At 36.4% G+C, this 12,795-nt stretch overlaps 1 protein-coding gene across 1 annotated transcript in view; it reads right to left on the bottom strand.

The window, feature by feature from the left end:
* IQCM (IQ motif containing M) overlaps positions 1–12,795 on the bottom strand; it is a 420,783-nt gene that overhangs the window by 336,358 nt on the left and 71,630 nt on the right. Inside the window, 1 exon segment of the mRNA XM_052655057.1 lies at positions 9,988–10,078. Within this exon segment, the coding sequence (XP_052511017.1) occupies positions 9,988–10,078 (91 nt within the window).

Genomic DNA, 12,795 nt, shown 5'->3' with positions numbered 1-12,795 from the left:
CACCCAAGACAGGCAGGTCATGGTGGAGAGGTCTGACAGAATGTGGTCCACTGGAGAAGGGAATGGCCAACCACTTCAGTATTCTTCCCTTGAGAACCCCATGAACAGTATGAAAAGGCAAAATGATAGGATACTAAAAGAGGAACTCCCCAGGTTGGTAGGCACCCAATATGCTGCTGGAGATCAGTGGATAAATAACTCCAGAAAGAATGAAGGGATGGACCCAAAGCAAAACCAATACCCAGTTGTGGATGTGACTGGTGATAGAAGCAAGGTCCAATGCTGTAAAAAGCAATATTGCATAGGAATCTGGAATGTCAGGTCAATGAATCAAGGCAAATTGGAAACAGTTAAACAGGAGATGGCAAGAGTGAACGTTGACACTAAAATGGACTGGAATGGGTGAATTTAACTCAGGTGACCATTATATCTACTACTGCAGGCAGGAATCCTTTAGAAGAAATGGAGTAGCCATCATGGTCAACAAGAGTCCGAAATGCAGTACTTGGATCAATCTCAAAAACGACAGAATGATCTCTGTTCATTTCCAAGGCAAACCATTCAATATCACAGTAATGCAAGTCTATGCCCCACCCAGTAATGCTGAAGAAGCTGAAGTTGAATGGTTCTATGAAGACCTACAAGACCTTTTAGAACTAACACCCAACAATGATGTCATTTTCATTATAGGGGACTGAAATGCAAATGTAGGAAGTCAAGAAACACCTGGAGTAACAGGCAAATTTGGACTTGGGGTACAGAATGAAGCAGGGCAAAGACTAATAGAGTTTTGCCAAGAAACGCACTGGTCATAGCAAACACCTTCTTCCAACAACACAAGAGAAGACTCTACACATGGACATCACCAGATGGTCAACACCGAAATCAGACTGACTATATTCTTTGCAGCCAAAGATGGAGAAGCTCTACACAGTCAGCAAAAACAAGATTAGGAGCTGACTGTGGCTCAGATCATGAAATCCTTTTGCCAAATTCAGGCTGGGAAGAAAGTAGGGAAAACCGCTAGACCATTCAGGTATGACCTAAATCAAATCCCTCATGATTATACAATGGAAGTGAGAAATAGATTTAAGGGACTAGATCTGATAGACAGAGTGCCTGATGAACTATGGATGGAGGTTCATGACATTGTACAGGAGACAGGAATCAAAACCATCCTCATGGAAAATAAATGCAAAAAAGCAAAATGGCTGTCTGAGGAGGCCTTGCAAATAGCTGTGAAAAGAAGAGAAGTGAAAAGCAAAGGAGAAAAGGAAAGATATAAGCATCTGAATGCAGAGTTCCAAAGAATAGCAAGGAGATTTAAGAAAGCCTTCCTCAGCAATCAATGCAAAGGAATAGAGGAAAACAACAGAATGGGAAAGACTAGAGATCTCTTCAAGAAAATTCGAGATACCAAGGGAACATTTCATGCAAAGATGGGCTCGATAAAGGACAGAAATGGTATGAACCTAACAGAAGCAGATGATATTAAGAAGAGGTGGCAAGAATACACAGAAGAACTGTACAAAAAAGATCTTCACGACCCAGATAATCACGATGGTGTGATCACTCACCTAGAGCCAGACATCCTGGAATGTGAAGTCAAGTGGGCCTTAGAAAGCATCACTGCGAACAACGCTAGTGGAGGTGATGGAATTTCAGTTGAGCTATTTCAAATCCTGAACGATGATGCTGTGAAAGTGCTGTACTCAATATGCCATGGGCTTTAGTAATGAATTAATTAGTCAAAACTATCTGCATTCATGGAGATTACCTTCTACCAAGAGAAACAGACAAAACCAGAGAAGTAAAATAGTAGTAAAATGTCCTAATGTCTTAGCTGTTAGAGATCACAATAAAGCAGGACTGGTAGATGGGGCTGGGAGGCATAGCTGCTACTATAATAGGCTGGTCAGGGATGCCCCTCTGATCAGAAGGCATTTGGATAAAGCCCAGAATGGTGGCTCAATGGTAAAGAACCTGCTTGCAATGCAGGAAATATGGGTTCAATCCCTGGGTTGGGAAGATCCCCTGGAGAAGGAAATGGCAATCCACTCCAATAATCTTGCCTGGGAAATCCCATGGACAGAGGAGCCTGATGGGCTACATTCCATGTGGTCACAAGAATCAAACACAGCTTAGCGACTGAACCACCACCACTAGAATCGGTAGTGGAGTGATACTGTGATGTCTGAGATCAAGAGCTTTCCAGGCAGAAAATAACACATACGCAGTTACTGAATTGGAGATGTTAAGTTCAAAATGCCTAATAACAACCTAGGCAGAAATGGTGATTTAGCATGTGAATGTGAGCTGAAGTTGAAGAGAATGACCAGGCTGGAGATATAGATTTGGAGTCATCTTCATAAAAATGGTAGTTAAAACTATGGATTGAATAAAATTACAGAGAATGATTTTGGCTGAGAAAAAATTAAAAAAGTGATCTCCAGGCCTATGAACATTTTATCTAGGGAATTGTAGCTAAGAATTACTACTCTATTAAGCACTAGGATATATGTTATACATTTTTAGGTAGGTATTGTTATTATTCCCCATTTAAACAATGAAGAAACTGAGTCACAAGATGATTAACTTCGATGAGGTTTTCCAGCTAGAAACTGGGAGAGCCAGAATTCTAACCTCATTAGAGTAACTGCAGTAACTCCAATGCCTTCACTATTTATCACTGTGCTATGTGGCTTTAAAGGGCAAGACTTCAGGTGGCACAAGGTACATACATTCATATATATATATATATATATATATATATATATATATAACACTACTATTATATATTCTACATTTTATAAGTCAAATGGATTGAAATTATGACTTTGCCTTAATTTCTATGTTTTAATTTCCTTTCCTATTTCCTTTAAGAATAATTTTTTATCCTAAAAAAAATTAACTGGGCAACTTTAAGAGCTCAGTAAATTACCATACACCCCAGAGAAACCACAAGTTCTACATTCTTTCACAATTTAAGCAACATTCTGTTATTAAACAAATCTCAGTGGCTGTTTTCAGACATTCAGTGAAGCTCTAACTTATAAGAGTTATAATATGTAGAGAAAAAGCTTTGTTGAGCAAATGTTTAGACTATAGCCTCAAAATGAACTAAAAAATTGACAAGCATAAAAATATATTATTTTTTCATCCAAGACACAAAGCCAGGACCATACCTCAGTTATGCAAAAGAAAATCAACATTTTCCATATTTTGCTAATAGCTTACATAAAATAAGTTTATGACCACAGGGCTTCAGATATTTCTGCCCTTATTTTTTTTTAATGTTGCAATTATAAAAGAGTGGTTTAGCCTAAAACAAAATAAAACAAAAACTTCACATACAACAAAACAGGGATCAAATTCCCATTCTTATTTACTGGATTAAAAATACATTTCAATTTAAGGGAAAAAAAGAGCTACCCTGCAGCATTTGGAAATTATGATTTTTATTGCAATTTTTACACTTTTAGCCAGTTCAACCTTTAAATTTCCCATGATGTTTATGGGTATTGAGAGACTTAGACCATGAAACTAATAATCTACCCAACAATTTGCTTTTAAAACATGAAAAACACTGTATAACATTCTACTTATTTTTATGGTATCTGTGCAGTCTCCATGTAATTCTGATTAAACAAGAACTGTAAAAGTACTGTGTCCAGTGCTATCCTTTTGCATGTTTATATTCACTGCTGTTATTATTATATTTTCCCAAGTTCTTCTTTCTTTTATCAGTCATCAAGTTTTAGCCTACTGTGTACAAACAGACACACAGAGATATATAGAAGGATATTCCATTTGAGTAGCTTCTCCTTTTATCTTCACTTATTCATTCATTTAACAAATGTTTGTTAATGCCCAATATGTGCCAGTCTCTGTGATAAGTATAGGAATTCTTTAGCTTCCAAGAAGCAATAGTTCTATTAGTACTGATAAATATTTTAGATATTTCAGCAGAACATTTTTGCACAGATAGAATCTCTAGCAAATCTCAAATCCCATCATGTAGGGATCTGCCCATTCTGCCAACTGTCTAGTCACAATTTCACAATAATCTATAGCTAGTAACTGGGATTCTCTCAACAAATGTTTTAGAAGAAAGGTCTTCCATCTTTTCTTTAGCACTAAACAAACAGTGGTTGAGCCCCTGTATAGTAAGCTCCACACATACAGAGAAAGAAGATTCACATTTCTAATTTCAGATTAGAGCCATGAGAATTACTGAACCCTTCAATGGACTGATACACCTCCTACAAATGGAAAGTGACATGTGATTTACCTCAGGTGGATGGCATTTGAAAACAGAGGCTTTCATCAACACTTAGGATGATCCTGCTGCTGCTGCTGCTGCTGCTAAGTCGCTTCAGTCGTTTCCAACTCTGTGCAACCCCAGAGACTGCAGCCTACCAGGCTCCCCCGTCCCTGGGATTCTCCAGGCAAGAACACTGGAGTGGGTTGCCATTTCCTTCTCCAATGCATGAAAGTGAAAAGTGAAAGTGAAGTCGCTCAGTCATGTCCGACTCCTAGCGACCCCATGGACTGCAGCCTACCAGGCTCCTCCGTCCATGGGATTTCCCAGGCAAGAGTCCTGGAGTGGACTGCCATTGCCTTCTCCGAGGATGACCCTGAATAAACGCTAAAGTAAAGTGAAAGTCTCTCAGTCATGTCCAACTCTTCGCAACCCCATGGACTATACAGTCCACGGGATTATCCAGGCCAGAATACTGGAGTGGGTAGTGGTTCCCTTCTACAGGGGATCTTCCCAACCCAAGGATCGAACCCAGGTATCCCTCACTGAAAGCAACTTCTTTACCAGCTGAGCTACCAGGAAAGCCCAAGAATACTGGAGTGGGTAGCCTATGCCTTCTCCAGCAGATCTTCCCAACCCAGGAATCAAAGCCAGGTCTCCAGCATTGTAGGCAGATTTTTTACCACCTGAGCTACCAGGGAAGCCCTGAATAAACCCTAAATGTCACACAATTCATAGAACTTCCACTATGTCGAAGCTTTCAAGGGTTATCAAATTTCAAGATCATTATCTATTAAAACTATTTCACCCACTGGATCCTATACCATAAGAGGAATTTTTGACAGCATTTACCTCTTCACATACATACTCAATTCTAGACTCAGCTGAGACCTACACATTATTCTGCTACTCTGAGGCTTCAAATTATCTGATTGAGCCTTAAAAGAATTTAAGCTATGGACAAATACAACCAAAAATTTTAAATAGGCCTATTATGTGTTAAAGATTCTGATATTATATTCACAAATACTAATAGTTTGGGTAAACATTAGTTGGGTTAACAAATGCATTTGATGAACCTCCAGTTAATGCTTAAATTCTTTCTAAAGTAATTCAAACAAATAAAGGCTATAAAATTATTGTTGGATAAAGCAAATTTTAAACAAGAGCACCTTGAGAACCCAAGAAAGAGTTTATTCTGCAAATTTCAAAAGACTTATTCCAACATCAATCAAAGCCCCACTCTACAGGAAAAGTTTTCTCTTAATGACAGCCTGAAGCTCAAGACATGAGAAACAAATTAAAAAGAGGGAAAACTACAAAATAGCTTTCTTTGAATCAATAGCCCCCAAGTCATCACATAGCTGACCATATTCCAAACAGTTGTTCAGTCAGACTTAAGGGACTTTTAGAGGTTCATCTATATTTTCTTTTTAAGAAATATTAATACATATTTTGGTAAACAACAATAACTCAACTATAGAGAAACATTTAAAATTCTAAGAATATATCCTTATAATTTTCTAAAACCTTCAATATTTACACACATTAAAAAAATCCAATCTCTAAAGTTCAAATAAAGGAGCTGAACATTAGTTAGTACTAGTTGTTTCTGAAATCTCTATCTTCTGATACATTATTTGAAATGAAATATAAAGGAAATGACTGTTCAATACTAGCTGTGTGAGTCTGCTTTTTAAATGAATACTAAACAATGAAGAATCACCATGTTGCTACTGCACTTAGGCAGTGAGACTCACCATGCTCTTTCAGCTGCCCCATGGAAGAGGAGGTCATGGGTCGTAAATGCAGGTCAAGGTTGAAGACGGGGAAGGCAGAAAAGGAGTCCAGCTTTCTGTTTCCAAAGCATGAAGTGAAAGCTTTGAGTGACTGACTAACCCTTATTTTGTAACACAAACTCTAGAATAATGCTGCAAGATTAGATGCTAACCAGACAGAAGACCACTACTCTCCTATGAACAGAGACTCTGACAATGCTATCCTTGGTGCCCTCACTGCAGAGTAAGGAGCACACAGCAGGCCCTCTATAAACATTCACTATTGAATAAAGACAAATGCCAAATTTTGCTGCCTCTGAATAAGGATAATATGTAACTTTTGCTTTCTAAAAGAAAAACTCTAACAAAAATTAGAAAACAACACACATCACATCTATTTCTTCCATTTTGCAAAGATTTTAAGTAGCATGTTTTCCTATTATGACTTGGAGAGCTTCGACCAAGTCAGCTGAATCAAAAGATGAGTACCATGCAGAAACTTTGGAAAATGGAAATAAGTAAAAGTAAGAAAACAAAAATTACCCCTAATTTACTACCCTAGTAGTGTGAGTAATAATTGCAAAGTTTTAAATTCTTCTTATGAGTTGAGCACTATTCTAACTTTTTATTTGTCTTACATTTAATACTCAAAACAAGCCTCTGGGTATTTACTATTATTATACCCATTCTATAAAGGAAGAAACTAAAAGATAAGGGGTTAGATAGGCTATAGTTCAGATTACTCCAGTTAGAAATGGGTGGAGTCAAGATTTGAATCAAGGCAGTTGGATTTAGGGAACTAAGTAAACACCTTATTACTATCTATCACCAACTCCATTTGTCACGATTAATGTGTAATATACTCCACACTTATGTTTAGGTGTACATAAATGTACATGAACTTTTTAGCTTATTTCTTATATTTGACAAAATACAATTAATATATTTCCTTGTAAATATACAAAGATGCACATCATTATTTTGGCCTAGAAATTCTAGACCAATTTGAATCCAATTTGAACAGGTGGATTGTTCAAACTCCAATTCAATTTTGAACCGGAATTGCTAGTTCAAAAATTTTAGAAATGTTACACAAAATTTTAGGATTTTAAAACATTCTGCCCATCAAAAAAGTATGGTCTAAAAGGAAAGTCTGTGACTGTCCTATTTTGAGTTTTATAGTTGGCATAGAGGAGGTGCTCAATAAATTAGTAAATCAATGAGTGATTTATAGGATCCATTAGTCTAGTTGTCACTCGTGTGGCTCACGATTATGCAGTTGGCCAAAGAACTGAGATATCCCTTATATGCCAAAATTATATTGTCAGTGGAAACTATGAGAGGTTTGAGTATGCAGCTTTGCCAAACTCCATTTGAAATTCTAGAATTTTATTTATATGCTACCAAGAATGGGGCCAAGGTACATAGTTGTAGTTTGATTTGCTTCCTTAAAACTAGACCCTGGCTAAATATTTTTACATAAATCTCCAAATTAGAACTATTAATTGCATTTTTCAATGATTCTCTATTAATGAAAGATTCTGATAGAAGCAGACTAAAATTCATCCACTAAGCAAAATATTTTATAAACATTAAGATGAAATGCCAGAGTTGTTTAACACAAATGTGAAATGACATGAGGGAGTCTATCATTATTTTATAATATCCTCATTCTGTTATTAATTAGAATAACCTAAATACAAATAGTCATGTAACACATAAGAAATTCCCACTGATCACAAAACTAGGGGAAGAAGTTGAGGCTCATTTGCCTAAAACCATAGAACACATTTACAGAAATGCAGTTGTCATACCTTCAAATGTATCAAATATTATCAAGTAAAAATTAGCTCTAATAGATAAATGCATAATAAATTTCCTTGATGGAAAATTAATATTTAGAAGGCATTCACATTTATCATTGTTGTCATAAGAGTATTTAATGTATAATTAATCTTTGAAGTTAGGATTCAAAGGTACATTGAAGAACTTCACTTCCTTAAACCTAAATTTGAATATGCCGAAGTATTCAATTTTGTTTTCCTTTGCAAGTTAAACACAGAGAAATTTTTGTTGGGGGGGGGGGGGAATAGACATTTATAAGATTCTATCATCTTTCTTCATGTATTTTATACAGAATTTCTTTTGCTGGGTCAATATTTTTACGGTCCACCTAAAAATATTATGGCTCATCCTTAAAAGTTAGTGTTTTCTAAGGCATCTTCTGGGGAATTAGAAGTAATTCACATACTACTCCTGTCACAGAACTCTGTTTGGAGCAGAAACTTTTCCAGAGTCTTACAAAGGGTTAGACAATTCATACTAGCTAGTCCTAGCGCCTTCTCTGCATTGTTAACAATCTCCTACCTGATTTCCTGACTGATTCTGTTTTCTTTTCTGTCCTTTATAGCCTCATGGCTCAGTTACTTCTAACATTTGTGAATGAAGCTAGCTTCAGCGGGTAGGAAACACATTATCACCATTAGTCAGCTATAAATAAAGACAAGGCAGCCTCCGGTGGATTGATTCAGGGTCTGTGTGTCCCAAGCTGTCACTGAAGTACTTTTAATTTCAAAAGGCGTTGACCTTCCTCACTAAGCAGGTCATGTTTTCATTAAACATGGAATGTTGGAATGTCAAGAGACCTTTATCTTTACCAATTTCAGAAGAAACAATTCTTAAGGAAATACTCAACTCTCTTGAGAAAGACATCTGAAAGATATTAAATGATCAGATTTATTGTTAATGAGTGCTCCAAGTATCCCTAAATTATTATTCCTCTTCCTTGGATCACAGCTGCATCTAATTTACTAAAAATGGTAGCTTTTCAAATTAGTTCCATTTAGCTTTTCTAGTTTCAAAGTTTACCTGAAATTCTCAACTCTTTGGTTAAATTGCCATATTAACTACTCTTTTATCAGGTAACACGGACTTGGGTTAACTCGAGTAAAGGCAAAAGTTTTTAAACTGGTAAATTTCCTATATAAATCATTTATTTTCTTTTGTAATTCATATCTTCTCTTACCATGGGTAAAACCAAACCCTCATTATTAAAGCTGTACATATATTTCACTCTTCCAAATTCCCATAGTATTACCTTTTACTGCTGAGCAAGAAACTTGTAGTGCTAAGCACACCTTGCAGGTAAGTTTTAGAAGAGCCAAGACATTCCTTACAGCCATAGCAACATTTTTTTAAACTTCTATTACCTAATACCCCACATATCTGATCATTTTATATAATGAATTAATGTAAAACAAGCCACTGAAATATACATCTTAACAGAAGAGCATTTACATTCTACAAGTATAAATGTTCTTACAAAATGTGCTGAAGAACCTTTAGAGTTTCTATCTGTAGCTTCAGGGCCAAAACTTCTGCACACAATTGTAACATTATCCCAAAGGTGAAGCTGCTATTTAGTGGAATAATTCAGAAAAGTAACTGACCCATCTCCAGACACCTTAGGACAGCAGAATCAATGCTCAAAATCCCTGCCTTCAAAGTATGCTCTGTAGGATTAGCCTCATCTTCTGTTAGAAAACACACTAATTTTAAATTATTATATTAAAAAGGAAAAATTATCTTAACTCTGCTTCATAATTGCTGCAGATTAATTATTAAAATTCCAAACTTATGTAATATTACCATAAAATATGGCATTTTTCTCAAGAAAGCCACAAACTGGATTTGAGCTTATGCACTGTAAAACCCAGATGGTTTGCTCAACTATTCAGAGATTCTCCAGTTCAGTTCAAAAGTTAATTGAACTGAAAACTAGAATTTTGATAATTGATGTTCTTTGAGGTACTGGAGCAGAAGGATAAATTAGCCTCGGGTATGGGGTGTTAAAAGACTTGAGAAACCATGACAATTGGTCAAGAAATACTAGCAAAGGAGAAGAAAAGTGCACGTTGTCTATAGGTTAGCCAACTACACCTTCCTTACCTGGTCTTCCCATGGTGCAATTGTTTTTCTTTCTCCATTTTTTTACTCACTGATTCAATATTAGTCACTATTTTATCCAGTTTAACTTGTTCTTGAATTTGAAAGAAAAAAAAAGTTTTAATTGTAGACTATTAGTTTTCAAGGTCTAACTGCATGTTTTGAATTAAATTGCAAATCACAGATTTTTTAATAACAGGTACAATATTTTTCAAAAAAATTACTAATAAAAAGATAGCCTAAAAACACATTTGAGTGTCTTTTTTCACCCCATGCTCCTCAGTTGTTTTGCAATTACTAAAATTTAGGACTGCAAGTATAGAGTAAATGAACTGCGTATATCAGAGAGGAGATCACTCCCTTTGTAGAGAAATGTCAGCAAGAATACAGCACAAACTGAGAATACAGTCTCCTTTATACATATCAGTATTATTGTCATCCTTATCTTCATAAGGCTTGGCTTTTATAGGAGAGCCTGCTATTTCAAAATAATTTAGCAATCATTAGTTAATGTAATAGAAACACTGAGAGCTCCAGAAACTCCTCTCCTCCATTTGCTAGAAAGACTTAAATCCACAAAAGCAAAGGTTCTTCATTAAAAAAAAAAAAAATCAAGTTCTTAGAGTCTAAAAAGAAACTTAAGATAAATATTTTTAAATACCTATTTTTTTCTATTTTATTCAGATAATGGGACTAACATAGTCCTAACATATGGGACTAACATAGTTTGAAACAGTGCAACCCTGTTTCAGAGATATTTACAAATTAGTTGGTATGTCAATGCTAATGAATAAAAGAGCACACTGCTGCTGCTGCTGCTAAGTCACTTCAGTCGTGTCCAACTCTGTGCGACCCCATAGACGGCAGCCCACCAGGGTCCCCCATCCCTGGGATTCTCCAGGCAAGAATACTGGAGTGGGTTGCCATTTCCTTCTCCAATGCATGAAAGGAAAAAGTGAAAGTGAAGTCACTCAGTCATGTCTGACTCTGTGTGACCCCATGGACTGCAGCCTACCAGGCTCCTCTGTCCATGGGATTTTCCAGGCAAGAGTACTGGAGTGGGGTGCCATTGCCTTCTCCGAAAAGAGCACACTAGACAGCATTATATAATTTAGATTTAAAATATATAACAAAGACCATAAAAATTTAGACAAATGGAAAACAGAATGCTAATACTTACTATTCATAATATATTAGGGGTGTTGGCTAGCACTCCTGTGGATTATCTCACACTTAAACCTGAAAATTGGACTTTTGGTGAATTTTTGTGATTATTCTCTTTTACACATCAGGAAAGCAGTTTACCCAAAATCTAAGTTTTAAAAGTGCTTAACCAGGGATCAAACCCATTATCCTTGCCTGTAAGTTCACCCTTCTTCACTCTGCCCTACCACCCCAGCAGATTTCATGAGGGTGCTTAATTATTGATTATTAACAGAAATTATCCTAATATTAGTAATTATGTGTTATTATAACAATTATTAATTAGGTGCCTACTAATGGGAAAACGATAATCTCTGCCATGCTTATATTGGAGGATGACATAGAGCTCAAAAGATACACTTCATATAAAGATATATGGTAAGTTGAGAAATATATTAAGGTGAAAAAGAAAAAATTAAAAGTTTGAGTCTTAAAAACAGAACATTTAAAAATATTTGCCATACATCGAGCATGCTAATTGCTGTATATGGATTATCATTTTTTATTGTCACAACCACCCCATAAGTTAGCTATATTATTATCTCCATTTTTACAGATGAGGAAACTGAAGCAGAGAAATAGAGATGAACTTTCCTGAGGTTACACAGCTAGCAGTAGGCAGAGACAATATTCAAACCCAAGCAGGCAATTCCTAGAGCCTGCATTCTATCCATGGTATCCAATGTGTATGTTTTTATTGTACTTATTTAAGGAATATCTACTGAGTGTAAATTGCCATACTAACTCATAGATTACTTTGCCGACTAAGGTCCGTCTAGTCAAGGCTATGGTTTTTCCAGTGGTCATGTATGGATGTGAGAGTTGGACTGTGAAGAAGGCTGAGTGCCAAAGAAGTGATGCTTTTGAACTGTAGTGTTGAAGACTCTTGAGAGTCCGTTGAACTGCAAGGAGATCCAACCAGTCCATTCTGAAGGAGATCAGCCCTGGGATTTCTTTGGAAGGAATGATGCTAAAGCTGAAACTCCAGTACTTTGGCCACCTCATGCGAAGAGTTGACTCATTGGAAAAGACTGATGCTGGGAGGGATTGGGGGCAGGAGGAGAAGGGGATGACAGAGGATGAGATGGCTGGATGGCATCACTGACTCAATGGACATGAGTCTGAGTGAACTCCAGGAGTTGGTGATGGACAGGGAGGCCTGGCGTGCTGCGATTCATGGGGTTGCAAAGAGTCGGACACGACTGAGTGACTGAACTGAACTCATAGAGAGGTGAGATGTAGGATATAGTGTTAATAAAACACTGCCATTCTCAGTGGACAGCATGACTAACATGAAAATCACTGCAGAAAAGTGAAAGAAAGGAAAGGTCATGAGATGTGCAACCCATAGATCTAGAGAGTGAATTGTACAATGACACTAAGGGAACTAAGCCTGTGCTACAATAAGTAATAAAGCAAAAGATACACCTATTTTGTGGAAAAAAAAAAAAAAGATTAAAAACTTTGGGAATTATCCATTTAATCACTAAAATGAAAGCCTCTATAGTACCATTAAACTAAATCACGTTAGTTCTGCATCCCAAATAGAAAATAAGTACAATTATACTGCCTAAAAAAAGTATAGAGTTATCTCGCTATTCACAGTCA

This window comes from Budorcas taxicolor, chromosome 17 (genome assembly GCF_023091745.1).
Source record: "Budorcas taxicolor isolate Tak-1 chromosome 17, Takin1.1, whole genome shotgun sequence".
NCBI classification, from domain to species: domain Eukaryota; kingdom Metazoa; phylum Chordata; class Mammalia; order Artiodactyla; family Bovidae; genus Budorcas; species Budorcas taxicolor.
The sequence above is the reverse complement of the archived record's forward strand: the minus strand, read 5'-3'. Positions and strand labels throughout refer to the sequence as shown.